The 13,977-nt window shown below is 43.1% G+C and overlaps 1 protein-coding gene across 6 annotated transcripts in view; it reads right to left on the reverse strand.

The window, feature by feature from the left end:
* glra1 (glycine receptor, alpha 1) overlaps positions 1 to 13,977 on the reverse strand; it is a 118,303-nt gene that overhangs the window by 41,361 nt on the left and 62,965 nt on the right. For all 6 annotated transcript variants that reach the window (XM_005741237.2, XM_005741236.2, XM_005741235.2 and 3 more), the window contains 3 exons: positions 10,275 to 10,498; positions 4,171 to 4,253; positions 2,728 to 2,865 (listed from right to left, as the gene is read on the reverse strand). In XM_005741237.2, coding sequence (XP_005741294.1) covers positions 2,728 to 2,865; positions 4,171 to 4,253; positions 10,275 to 10,498 — 445 coding nt within the window. The remainder of the gene's footprint in view (positions 1 to 2,727; positions 2,866 to 4,170; positions 4,254 to 10,274; positions 10,499 to 13,977) is intronic.

Consider the following 13,977-nt stretch of genomic DNA (forward strand, 5'->3'; position numbering starts at 1 on the left):
AGAAATGGACCTGTCACGTTTGTGTTTTTGTTGAATTATGTGTCCCTCAGATTGTGACTCACGGTCTTTGTGTTGCTTCGGTGAGAACAGCAGTAAAGGGCAGCTGGATTCTGATATACTGTCTGACATAGAAGTAAAAGTACGTAAATGATTATTCAGTTATTATACGGAGGAATTTGTTTGTCATTCTGATCGTTCTTCTTTATCATTTAGACCCAAAATACAAACGCTGAATTGTGATTCCTCCACCCTCAGCTCCACAATGCCCCATCAATGCGCCCCCTCACACCTCACATACTCTTCAACCTCTAATGTTTCTGTTTAATCTAAGTTATCATTATTATTATTATAGCTATGTATGCTTTTCTATTTTAGGCTGCTGGCTCATGCAGATAATACAGATTTATATTTATATATTTGGTGTTTTTTCTGGAGTGTAAGGATCGTGGGCTCGCTGTGTGGACCGGACAGATGGTTTTCAGCCACGCTTGGAGGACCTGGAGGGAGAAACGGAGCGTGGCAGCCGCCCCCGTCCTCCATCGTCTCCAGCAGCTCCTCTGTGGTTTCTCTTCTTCGGGATTTCGTTGTATTTGATTTTTTGGCTTCGTGATTTCGTGTTTCTCTCGCTGCCTGCTCAGTGCTGTCACTGTCTGTGTCTGTTTATTTTGTTTGATGCTCGATGACTGAAAAGCACTTTGGGTCACCTCCTCATGTTTTCATGTGCGCTGTAAAAACGTTACCTGACGTCTTGTCCACGTGCACGATCGGCGTTGTGTCGATTCAACGTTCTCTTCCTGTTTATCTTTTCCTATTTAGTATTTCCCTCTTTATATTTTTGCACATGATGCTTTTTAATTTCACAGTTTTCTGGTTATGAAACCAGACAAAATATTTAAATCCAACCCCCCCATCATTTCAAACTAGCTCTGCTGCCTACAGTGTTTTCCCTTCACTGAGGGCTTCATGACACCAGGAAAACAAACTTTCAGTCCACTTATTTCCATATTTCACAGAATAAAATAAAAGTGAAGACCTGTCTCTGACTCATGCAAGATTTCTGCACATTTCTCCTGTTTACATGATTTTAGAATATCTCTCTCAGTAAATTGTGAGATATCACCCCCTCCTTCCTGAACCAGAGACAAACAAAAAGAAGGAGGAGGAACCAGACAAAGAGACCGAGGACGGCTGACGCGTAGCGAGGAGGAGTGAGAAACCATAAAATTCAACCTGAAGCTTGAGGCAGGTTTGGTCCTCAAAACTGAAAATATCCAAGTCAACTTCATCACATTTCCTATGCACACAGCATTACAGCAGTTTGATGTTAAGGTAGCTCAGAGAAGCACATTTTACCTGCAGCTGGTAACCGAAATCATTAGCGGTGCTCCCGCTGAGCTAAGCTCGGTATTTCACCGAGCAACGAAGAGAGAGTATCAGAATGCAACTGTTTGGCGTAACGTCTCAGGAAAGCTGGGATAGCGATCAGTTAACCTCCTGCTGATTAAATACAATTATTTGCTTTTCCAAAAGCTTTGAGTTGGAACCGAGAAGATCACCTGAATATGTAAAAAAAATCTATCAGTGCATGAACAGAAAATGGATTCTGAGGCAACAGGAGGAGAATAAAAAGATCTCTTTGCTTATAATATCAGCATCACAGCCCAGCTCTGAGATGGTTTTATCCCATTGTTCTCATGGAAACTGAAATGTTTAAGTAATCGTTGATATTGATGAATAGTTCTCTCTGTGTTAGCCCTGCCATCGACCCTGAATTAGATAAGTGGAAGAAAAAAGATTCTGTATTTGTTTGGGTTGCTCTGGCTGTGCAGAGCAAAGGATCATGGGTATGCAGCCTATGAAGATGTCCCATCGCATTAGTGGATCGCTGATTCTGTCCGGGGAACCTGAGTGGCTCAGACGAGTTCAATTCAATTTTATTTATACAGCACCAAATCACAACAACAGTCACCTCAAAGCGCTTTGTATTGTAAGGCAGACCCTACAATAATGCATACAGAGAAAAACCCCACAATCATATGACCCCCTATGAGCAAGCACTTTGGCAACAGAGGAAAGGAAAAACTCCCTTTTAACAGGAAGAAAACTCAGAAGAATCCCCCCGCAGCCTACGCCTATGCAGCATAACTAAGGGAGGATTCAGGGTCACCTGATCCAGTCCTAACTATATGCTTTAGCAAAAAGAAAAGTCTTAAAAGTAGAGATAGTGTCTGTCTCCTTAATCCAAACTGGAAGCTGGTTCCACAGAACAGGGGCCTGAAAACTGAAGGCTCTCCCTCCTATTCTACTTTTAAATACTCTAGGAACAACAAGTAAGCCTGCAGTGTGAGAGTGAAGAGCTCTAATGGGGTACTATAAGGTCATTAAGATAAGATGGCTTCACGCCACTACAGAGATGCTGTATGTATGCGGTCCTTTCTGGCTGCACCGTAGCTCCGCTAACGAACCAACCGCAGCACAAACGAGCATATTCCTGGCTACTCCATGTGTTTCTCACTCCACCTGTAACATGAAGAACTGTGCATAAAGCCAAGCCACATCATTTTTATGAACCCAACCAAGGAATGAATATGAGAGAAAACAGCATCTAAAAGTGAAGATGAAGACTAGGGGCAGGTCTCCAGGTTCAGACCTCTTTATACTAACCTTCCTCCTACAACAAGCAGTAAAAAAGTTTGGTGAACATCATTCTGCATCAGTTTCTCTCACCTGTGTTGTAGTGCTTGGTGCAGTAGCGCAGGTCCTTCTCTTCTTTCAGAATGAACTGAGGTAGTGTCAGCCCGTCGGCAACCTGCACGGCCCCCTTTTTGTCCCATTCGAATATTAGGTCGTTCATGGTGTAGCCGACTGGAGGAGGGAGCAATGAGCGGGAGGTTAGACTATTTCATCACTGCAGAGGTCAGTTCTCATCCTCTGAGGAGGAACTGGACCTCTCTGTATCTGGCAGGGGTGCAAAGTCACACCCTGCAGTTTTAGTGGTTAAAAGGCCAGTTCAGCACAACAATCACAATCTGTATTGGCAATAAAATCCACTGAAGTAGTGAGGGAGAAAGCCTGAGCTCAGTGTTTGGGAAACTTTAAAGGCTTCTGTGTTTTCAACTAAAGAAGCAAAAGAATGGAAGGAAGAAAGAAAATAGGACGTAAGGAAGAGAAGGCGAAGAAAGGAAAGAGGACAGAGGGAACACAAAAAGGAAGAAAATCAAGCAAAAAAGACCAAAGCAGCACTCTGGGAGGCTGTGGAGTTTAAACGATGGTACTGAGAGTCACACCAGTAGCAGCCTGAACATGGACACAGGCAGGATGGATCCATGCTTTAAACTGTCAGACCAGGAAACATTTCTCTAGTTTCTGTTGTCCGGGTTTGAGAGTCTGTGTTAGCCGTAGCCTCATTGTCCTGTTCTTACTGACAGCAGTGACACTGGTGTGGTCGTCTGCTGCTGGAGCCCATCTGCTTCAAGGTTCAGAGATGGTCTTCTGCAGACTTTGGTTGTAGCGAGTTGTTATTGGAGTTATTGCTGCCTTCCTATCTAAGCAGTCTGTCCATCTTCCTCTGACCTTAGCGAGTCATTTCCTCCCACAGAGCTGCTGCTGGCTGGTTATTTCCTCTGAGCTCAGAGATTGTTGGAGATCAGTGTGTGAAATACCCAACAACCATGCCACATTCTTTCTTCATCATTCTGATGCTCAGTCTGAACTTCAGCAGCTCGTCTTCACCGCTGAGCTGCTGCCGTGTGATTGGCTGATTATATTAATGAACATTAATGAACAGGTGTGCCTAATAAAGTGTCTGGGGAGTGTAAATATCAGTAATATATACAGGGAATTACTTTATGCCTTAAAACTAACTGGTGGCTTAACTAGTAAATGTGTTATTTATAAACAGCGGTAAAAAGCGACTTTATGATGTTTTGGTGTCTGTTTCACAAACTCAGAGACGACTGCATTGTTCTGTCTTTGATTTACGATCACTGACCCTCTGCAGATGTACTTCACACTCGCTGCTGGGATTCCTCTCACGTCTGCTCAACAATAAGACCACAAGAAAAATCTATACCATATCTCTCACTCTGCCAGCTGTTGTTACTGATCGAATGATGTGTGTGTCTGTGCGTGTGTGTCTGTGTGTGTGTGTGTGTGCGTGTAATTACTCACAGCTCTCCAGCTGCATGATGCAGGTCTGGACGTCCATTGGAAAGTTCTTCAGATCCATGGGGCAGGCCAGGACCAGCGTTATTCTGCAAACACACACACACACACACACACACACACACACACACACACACACACACACACACACATACACACACTTTTACAGTAAGAGGATTACCTCGGGTTTTATCAGATCGCCACATCGACACCTCAGAAGGTTTGAAATTTCAGACTGAAATAATCATCAGTGGAAAAACTGATTAAATGAATCATTATTAGTTTACAAAAGATAAACAACTTTGTTTATGCTAAGATAAAAGCAGCAGAAATAATAAATGAGCTCAGCAGAGACGATAGAAAATTCACTTCATTTGAGCCAAACCAATTAAAGCATCAAACACATGAAAGTGTGAATGAACTGAAAGCCAGAGCAATTAGTTCTTTAATTGATTACCAACTGCAACAAGTTTGATACATGATCCAATCAATAAATTCATTTAGTAAGCATAAATGAGAAACGCAAGTTTTCCCCTCCTGTGTGGGAACGTCATTCATTTCGACTGGAGATGAAAGTAGCTGAGCTTGTCTGAAGCTCCTTCCTCTGGATTTAACGGAGCAGCACAGCATTAAAAACAGCGTCTGATGACGGGTGCCTTTTTCAGGTTTTTCATATGAAACTATTTAAACACAAACGTGTTTTTATGTCACTGACAATGAATTTTGATGACAATTGCAAATCGGTCTGCAGAAAGGGTCACTGGCGCCTTTACTGCCAAAGGAAACTTTCCACACTCCCTGAACAATTTGAACTTTGTTTTATCCTTCTTTTATTGAGTCTGCTTTATCTTTTTGTTTGGTGGCATGGTTCACTGAATAACTCACTGAATAGCCGTCTATTTAATGACTGCACCACGTTCCTCTCGTCTCCCTGAGCACACACTCCGCAGTTTACTATGACACCTTCCTGCTGCCTCAAACTGAGCTGGAGTACCGACTGTGGATTAATCCAGACTGGAAATAATCCCCAACAAACAGTCTCTCACCTTCAGTTTGAAGAATATTGAAATAAATGCGACCTGTTATGACTGAATAGGAGAGAAGAAGTTCTGGGCTCACAAAATAAAGTACACATGTACCTTTGTGGTTTGCATGTTTTGGAGACTAGTCTCAAACTTCTCCTGACAGTATGGAACTTTAATGTAAAGGTTAAATGAATGTTAATTAAAAAACTATGCTATTAGGTCCAATAATTAGCAGTAGGAGGCTGATTTGTGTAGATTGGTCATGCAGACAATACTGACAGTATTTTCAAGCCTTTCAAGTTAAATCTTTACTCAAAAAGCCATCTCTAGACCCAGCAGTCTTAGCTAATTATAAAACAGCTAACAGATCATCTGCAGAGGAATGGCTTATTTGAAGAGTTTCAGTCAGGTTTCAGAGCTCATCACAGCACAGAAACAGCTTTAGTGAAGGTTACAAATGATCTTCTTATGGCCTCTGTCCTGCTAGACCTTAGTGCAGCATTCGATACTGTCGACCATAATATCCTATTAGAGCGATTAGAACATGCTGTAGGTATTACAGGTACTGCACTGCAGTGGTTTGTATCATATCTATCTAATAGACTCCAATTTGTTCATGTAAATGGAGAGTCCTCTTCACACACTAAGGTTAATTATGGAGTTCCACAGGGTTCAGTGCTAGGACCAATTCTGTTTACATTATACATGCTTCCCTTAGGCAGTATCATTAGAAGACATAGCATACATTTTCACTGCTATGCAGATGACACCCAGCTCTATCTGTCCATGAAGCCAGATAACACACACCAATTAGTTAAACTGCAGGAATGTCTTAAAGACATAAAGAGCTGGATGGCCGCTAACTTTCTGCTTCTTAATTCAGATAAAACTGAGGTTATTGTACTCGGCCCTGAAAATCTTAGAAATATGGTATCTAACCAGATTCTTACTCTGGATGGCATTACCTTGGCCTCCAGTAACGCTGTGAGGAACCTTGGAGTCATTTTTGAACAAGACATGTCCTTCCACGCACATATTAAACAAATATGTAAGACTGCTTTCCTCCATTTGCGCAACATCTCTAAAGTTAGAAATATCCTGTCTCAGAGTGACGCTGAAAAACTAGTTCATGCATTTATTACTTCCAGGCTGGACTACTGTAATTCATTATTATCAGGATGTCCAAAAAACTCACTGAAAAGCCTTCAGCTGATCCAAAATGCTGCAGCAAGAGTCCTGACAGGGACTAGAAAGAGAGAGCAGATTTCTCCTGTTTTGGCTTCCCTTCACTGCCTCCCTGATAAATCCAGAATTCAATTCAAAATCCTGCTCCTCACATACAAGGTCTTAAATAATCAGGCCCCATCTTATCTTAATGACCTGGTAGTACCATATCACCCTATTAGAGCACTTCACTCTCGCACTGCAGGCTTACTTGTTTAGAGTATTTAAAAGTAGAATGGGAGGCAGAGCATCTCTGGAAATAGTCTGTTTTTCCCAGAAATGAATGTAAAAAGCAATTTTATAAGTAAAAAGAACCATTAGTGAAATTAAACATGCAATTCCATCCATCAGCTAAAATAAAACTTGTTTGAGGATTTTTTTAATGAGAGAAGCTGTTGAAAAATCTACTCCTTGGAATTATAGACTGAACTCAATACAGTCTATCACTATTACAATCCACTGTTTCAGTCTTTCAAGTAATTGATAAATTGGCAGACTGTCAAAAATGACAAATAACAGTTTTGCTAATTTCACTTAATCTTAACCTCAAAACTCGGAGCACGTATCCAGGTGACATGCTTCCTGCCAGATAACGATAAATATCAAAGTGTTCTCTGCATCAAATGTTACGCTGCAGTTTAAATTTCAGGGAGAAAACCTGGAAAAAGCACCAAGTTCAGTTTGGTGTGTGCAGAGTGTGAGCTGAGCAAGCTGTTGTGAAGTGCAGGAGGTGATTTCACTGCACACGCTCAGTCCTTCTGCAACGACACACGTCCAGTCCGCCCGATGATCCAGATAAACTTTGCCTCGTCTGCACATTGTTACAAGTGCCTCACTGGATGCTGAGTTCGTGCTACATACGTGATGCAGCTTTCACCGATGTCCCACTTTCTCAGGGACGGACTCAGCTCGGTGGTTTCTGCTGCTCTGTGACACCTAAATGCTGACAGAGGAAGTGCTTTACATTGTTCTCCGAGACTGTAAAACGAAGCTGGACTTCAAATTAATTACAAGATGGATGACATGGAAAAATCTTTTTTCTGCACTGCTGATGGTAACTGTGAAGATTGTGTATCTGTATTTTTGGGGGTGCACCTCCATGTTGCTGGGAAAATGGGAAACAGCTGCAGCAATTTATTGAAACATACATGGAAATACAGCACATGAGGCAGAAACAGAGTTTGTGCAACTCTAACAAGCTTGACAGTGAGTGATTGGTATAACCATTTTTATAAAAAGTTCTGCAGGCTTCTTGAAGGACATTCAAAGCTTAATGGATGTTTCTGCCTTTTGTTCTGCTCTCTGTCAGGATGATCCCACACTGCTTTGATAAAGTTGAGGTCCGGGCTCTGGGGAGACCCATCCATACTGTTCCACAGTGTGCTTCTATCCAGGTGTTTGAGATCATTGTCCTGCTGAAAAATTCTTCTCTTCATTAAGAATGTCTTCCTGACAGCCGCCCTTCCACTGATCCATTTCTGGTGAGGCTTCAGTGAACAGTTGATGGATCAGCTCTCATGTTCAGGATCTACACCCTCTCAAACATGGCTAAAAAACATACGCGTGAAAGGAGCAAGATGTATGGATGGAGGATGTTTGGTATGACCGGGGGTGAGATGCCTTAAAAGAGCATGGATGGGAAAAATTCTAGGCGATAACTCAAGAGTTGATAACTGGGGACATCCTGATCAGGAAAGCGGTGACACATCTTCAGTGGGAGGAGATTCACTGACTTGACCTCTAACGTCTGTTACCTTCTTAGTAAAGAAGCAAGCAAAGTCATGAGGTAGAGAGATGTCACCAGTGAAGGAGGACAGGGTGGAAAATCATTTCCTAGTGCATGGAGCAGGCTGATTTTGTAATGGAAAAATTCCATTTTTGCTGAAGTTAAGCTGGAGGCAAATGCCTAATAGGAGATTCAATGAGGTCCATAAAATTTCCAGGTTTAAGTTATTTTCTCTCAGAGTCTCTGAGATCTGTCTGCAGCTTGCCTAGATAGCAACGGCTGGGATGGAACAGCCTGAGCAGATATAATGGAAAGAGGAGTGAGATTGCCAGGCCCCAGTTAGAGTGGAATAGAGGGTATCTGAAGCATCATTTATTCTTGGAGGGAAGAATGAGCCTCGGCGGCGGTGGTGTGGAAATGAGCAGGCACGAGGTTACAGAGATTGTGTCAAAAAGAAACCATCAAATTTCTTCTTCAGTGAGGGAAGAAATGATCAAACCCACACCTGACAGTTCTGACACTCTTAACTTCACTGTCTGCGAAAGTGAGTGCTCTCTGCAGCTGCTGGGTCTCAGGTTTGCCATTTGTGCTCTCCCCCACCCAGATCCTGGTGCTGGCGGTCTCCTCCAGTTGAAACAGAGTTTGTCTCTACTGTGGCCGAGTGCTGCGAATGGGGTCTGATCTTTGGGGGTCTCCCTCTTGTTTTGTAGGGTGTTGCTGACTGCAGTTGCAAACTGGTGCCGGTGCATAAATTCTCCCTTTGATAAAATACCCCCCATGCACGAATGGGACTCTATATTACTTTAGTGCTAGCATGTGCTTGTGTCTGAAGTGCAGCGGGAGATTGCACTACATGCGAATCTGGCCATCCAGTCTCAGAAACTTTGCTTTCATGCCGGAGGAGAAGCAAGCATCAGTCATGACTTCCCCTTGTGCTGCTCTGCCGATGAGTGATGACGATAGAAAAAAGAAAACAGCATTTACAGCACCCACTTTTCCCCCTTCCCCCGGGATGGTTTAATATCCCGAATCGTGTTGTCGCCTCTGAGATCAAGCTGATCAACCGAGGGTTCATTCTGATGTTGTCAAGTTTAAAAAAATGAAAGCAGCAGAGGAGGCAGAGTGCAGAAGGGCCAATCTCACTCCTCCTCCTGCTGCTGGACATGAAGGTGAAAACTGAGGTTGATAATGGATCAGGCACACTGCTGGAATACTAACAGGCAGAGTAGATTACCATGGCCGCTGCGTTTTTTCATTTGCCCCCGAGCAAACGCAATAAAAGCAAGGAGGAGGCTCCGGCAGGCTAAAAGGTTTGTCAGCTGAAGGAGGCTATAACTCTGAAAGCCTTGAAAAGAATGTCTTGGAGATAAAAAGAGAAAAAAAGTGAGCAAGTAGAGGAAATAAAAACCTCCAACTCTGACGCAATAATAGAATTCTGAAGCAGAGGAGGGAGGTATGTGAAATGCAATAAACAGGAAGCCAGAGCAGGACAGTCACTTTTTATTTCCTATCACAGTTTTATAACTGATTGTTTCAGTACGACATCCCATCCTATAAACACTCTTCTTCATCCCGGTGTGAAACTTTTCTTTATCGCTCTTCTCTAAATTATAAAGTTCCTGATGTGCTCTTCTACCCGTCTTGTCCAGCAGTAGTAGCAAGCAGAAAGATAGTCTGAATGCTTTGTTGTGCCAAACAAATTTGTTCACGTACAGGTGTGATCTATCTGTAGGAGCACTGAGCTCACTATCAGTCCATCCGAGTCCAGGCCACAGTCTAAGCCGAGAGGCTTAGACTTCCTCCTGCTCCACTAGCTGATACTTGGGTGTTCCTAAAGAGCCAAGACATAGTCTGCCCCAAGATCTCCTACTAGTAGGACGGGCCTGAAACAGCCCAGGAAGCATCCTGGAGGCATCCCAGACAGATGTCCAAACCACATTAATGTGCTCCTTTTCTACTCTGAGCCCCTCACAACTGGCTGAGCTCTTTACCCCAACATTTCCTTCACCTGTGAGGTCACTGCTCTCAGTTTCTGTCAGCAGGAGACAGTCAGAAATCTTAACAAAGATGGTGCTGTGAGCCGTTTAATAACCACTCTCGCTCACAGTTGGAATATAAAACAATCCTCCACTCACCGTATGCTGTAGAGCACGTTGCCATTTTTAGAGATGCGTAGCAGCTTGTTGTCGGTGGTGACCTCATGAAAGTTGGCCCCCTTCTCGTTGGCAAAGAACAAGTCAGGTTTCCAGATGGAGTCCAACATGGAGGGGTCGAGGTCCAGCGAGTCGTCTGGATATTCGCTGTAGGCCAGCCGAGGGTCGTTCCACTGCTGTCTCAAGAAAATGTTCACTCTGTAGTCCTGCAAGGAGACACAGAGGATATGGAAGTGTTAGAGGTATGGGCAAGAAGGCAGAAGGAACATCTACTGAACATCTTCAAACATCTGGCATGGTCTGAAGCTCATTTATTATTGCATGGCACTATAGTTAGTCCTGGTGGAATACACAACGGTCGACATTACTATCACATTCACAGCCTGGCAGTCCTATCTTTTCTCTCATGTTATCCTCATGTTCACTGCTGCATTCTTTGGAGGTCCAAATTCTCCCTGAAGTAGACTAGGCAGGTGGGAAGGAAACTGCTTTGGCAGAGAAAAGGCTTCAGTGGGTGGTAATTTTGGGGAATGATTGGGCAAAACGTTTCAAAAACAATTCTGTGTCTTATAGATGAAGTGGTTTGAGAGGAAACTAGACTGCACCTGGTTTGGATACAAAATCTAGGCAATGAGCGACACTTTGGCCAAGTGTTTTTACACAGTTGAAGTTTCCATTGGACATTTTACAAATGCAGATCTGTGTGCATGTGGCTGCTGGTAGTAGAAAGTGTAATAAATACCAGAAAATACTGCAAGAAAAGGTGTTTTTCCAGCCTTGTAGAGCAACCCAGAAAAGCAAGAAAACTCATTAAAAGGAGAGTCTGATAATGAATATTAAAAAAGTGTCTTCATATGGATGAAGCATATTCATAAAACCGTAGTTACGCAGTTGGTAACAGCTGGAGTTCACACTCGCTGTTCTTGTTCTGTGTGGATAATCTGCTAACTTAATTTTCCTTGAACATGTAAGTGTGTTGTAGTGGTTTGTTACGATGTGTTGGTGTCGTATGTTGACACACGTGCTGAGGGCAGAGAGTGGAGAGCAGTAGGAAAGACGCTGTAATGTTATTCTGTTTTTTTTTTTTTTTGCCTACTTCAGCCTTAAATTAACACGTAACAGCAAAAGCTGTAAAGCACAACTGACACACCTTGAACAGAAGGATGTAAAATATATCCACGGATCCATGGGGAAATGTTGTCTTTAAAAAATAAGAAAGAAAATGTGGAAAAGGGAGAAAAAAGGCTCGTCAAGGGTCACCGCACCGCTGACTCACGAAGCTGTAACTCCATATGGAGGACCGGATCGACGGATACAGGCAGACGCAGCAACGGAGTGAAGGACAGAGCTGAGCAGGTGGTTATGGGTCTTTATCCATATGTCATTTCCTCCTTTATGTGAATGTAGGAGATTTTACTGATGGTGGTGACTTGTAGCCTTGAGCTACAGCACAGATCTGTTTCCTGTCTGTGAACCTGTGTGATCTCTCAGATCCTGCTCAGCCTCAGGGTATTCAAACTACTCGGCTTTGTGCTTTTGTTTTCACAATCTCTATTTGTATTTCTGCACTTGTTCTTGGGGTTGTGTGTTGCCAGAAATCATAGCTAGATGGATGTGGAGCGAGACGATGAAGAACACAGATGGAAATGTTGTGCTTAATGGCCAATCGAAACAAGAGAAATTTTTTTTTTATTACATTTGATTAAAAGACAAAAAAGTGTTATTCATGACACATGAGTACACATCCTGGCCACAAAGGACAATCAGGAGGAAGTTAAGTTTTGTTAGTGTATATAGCCTCCTACAATTCTCATCTTAAATGTTCTTCCTCACCAAATATGGGCAATATTTTAAACAAGGAGCTCTGCATTCAGGCGGCTCTGAATGTACACTTTCAGTTTTTCTTCTGATTGGCTCTGTCAGCACACAGTGCTCATAAGTGCTGCTGATTATGGCTCATCTGGATCACATATTGGAATGTTCATTTTTGGTTTCAATAGGTTTTATCCAGCTGCAGTCTGAATCGATGGATGTCAGATCAAAAACAGAGCACAGAAATTAACCTCCACCGTCTCTCGCACAGTCAGACCTGACTGAACATGACAGTCCATCTGCCCTAGACTCAAAAGGCTTTTTACTTCATTTCACCTCAAAATTAAAACGCGGTGTGGGAAACGTGGTTGCAGTATGACAACACGGACAACTGATTTAGGTTTAGGTATAAAAATAATTTGACTGAGATCACATAAAGACCATGGTTTGGTTGAAGGTTAGGGATGGGTGGAGAGTCTCCAGTAGATGCTGTCTGAATCTCTTTAATTAGTGGCTGTACTAAAGTAAATCATTGAGCATTTAAAGGATCATCTGATTTTTTCTGTCCCTCAGATCGTTCCCTTCTTCTATGCGTTGGAGTAGAACTAGCCTTTACACTGGTTTCCCTGTATTTTATCACCTGTATCGACACATTTCTGCCTCTGTCCCGTGTCTCCCCCCTTCTCACACTGCTCTGTAAATTCTCTGCATGTGCAGTGCAATCGATCCAGGTAGAAGATATGAACCGCTGCTCCCGCAGAGCTTTGTTGTATAACCCCTCCACCACCCATTCTCCATTTCCTGCTTCACAATCAGAGATGGAGTCTCTGTATTGAGTGTGGGATGGCATTTAGCTTGCCCCTCCATCTCCCTAATTGTCAATTATTCTCAGAACATGGAGCCTGGCCACTCCGGCCAGGCTGGAGCCATCATTAAGCGGTGTGGCGTAGCAGAAAAGCATTGCAGGGACGAGGTACGGTGTGCCAGCAGCCCCGGCAGGTGGCATTTAAAGGAGCAATGAGCCACAGTGCCGTACATGTGTGTATGTGTGTGAAATGCAGTCACATGGCAATCAGCCCCAGTGAGCCCCAGTCGCCGTTTATCACTGTTTATTACACTGAATATCTCACATGAAACAAATGAGCCTGACCTTTCAAACGAGTCGCCTTTTCTTCTGCTTGAGAATATGATGAATATCCTGAAATGAAGCCGAGATGAGGAGCGTCTGTTGATGCAGAGAGCCAACGAGGAAATACAGAGGAGCAGAGCGAGTGTATGCCAGGACCATCAGTCATTGACGGGCCTACGGTTTGATATCAGCTTGGAAAGGGCAAAAGCTGGGCAGACAGGAACCAGATGAAGTTTCTCAAAACAAAGATAACTAGAAGGGCACTCAGAGATCACAGGACTCCACTAGAACCAGTGCCCCATTGTGCAGTTCTACACCACAATCAAATGGGTAAAAACACCCAAACCTGGCAGACATAATCAACATTCAGTCATCATGCACATGTCAGGTCAGTGGGCTTCTCTGCAGTCAAAAGAAGATTACTGTATCCATCTGCAGTAATGTATATCCAGTGGTATGGCGTTCTATGAGCAAAGTAGAAGTCAACACATTAATGAAATGTTGGAGCAAAGGGGAGTTGCAAAGCTGCTTGACGATTTGCAGCAACTGTAGCTGCAGTAGGTCGGAAAATGCTACATGGTCAAATTCAATGGAAACAAATGCCCTCTCAATGTTTTGGTTTACCACTGTGAATTAGTCTTACACTGTTTATTTATATTCATTTGCCTTTGTTGCTAACTTTATTATGTATGTGTTGAGTGAATTGCAGCTCAGGGTCATCTCAGTGAATCCACAGTCTTTGTA

The sequence above is a fragment of the Pundamilia nyererei genome, unplaced genomic scaffold (assembly GCF_000239375.1).
Source record: "Pundamilia nyererei isolate P.nyererei 1_Seehausen unplaced genomic scaffold, PunNye1.0 scaffold00108, whole genome shotgun sequence".
Lineage (NCBI taxonomy): Eukaryota > Metazoa > Chordata > Actinopteri > Cichliformes > Cichlidae > Pundamilia > Pundamilia nyererei.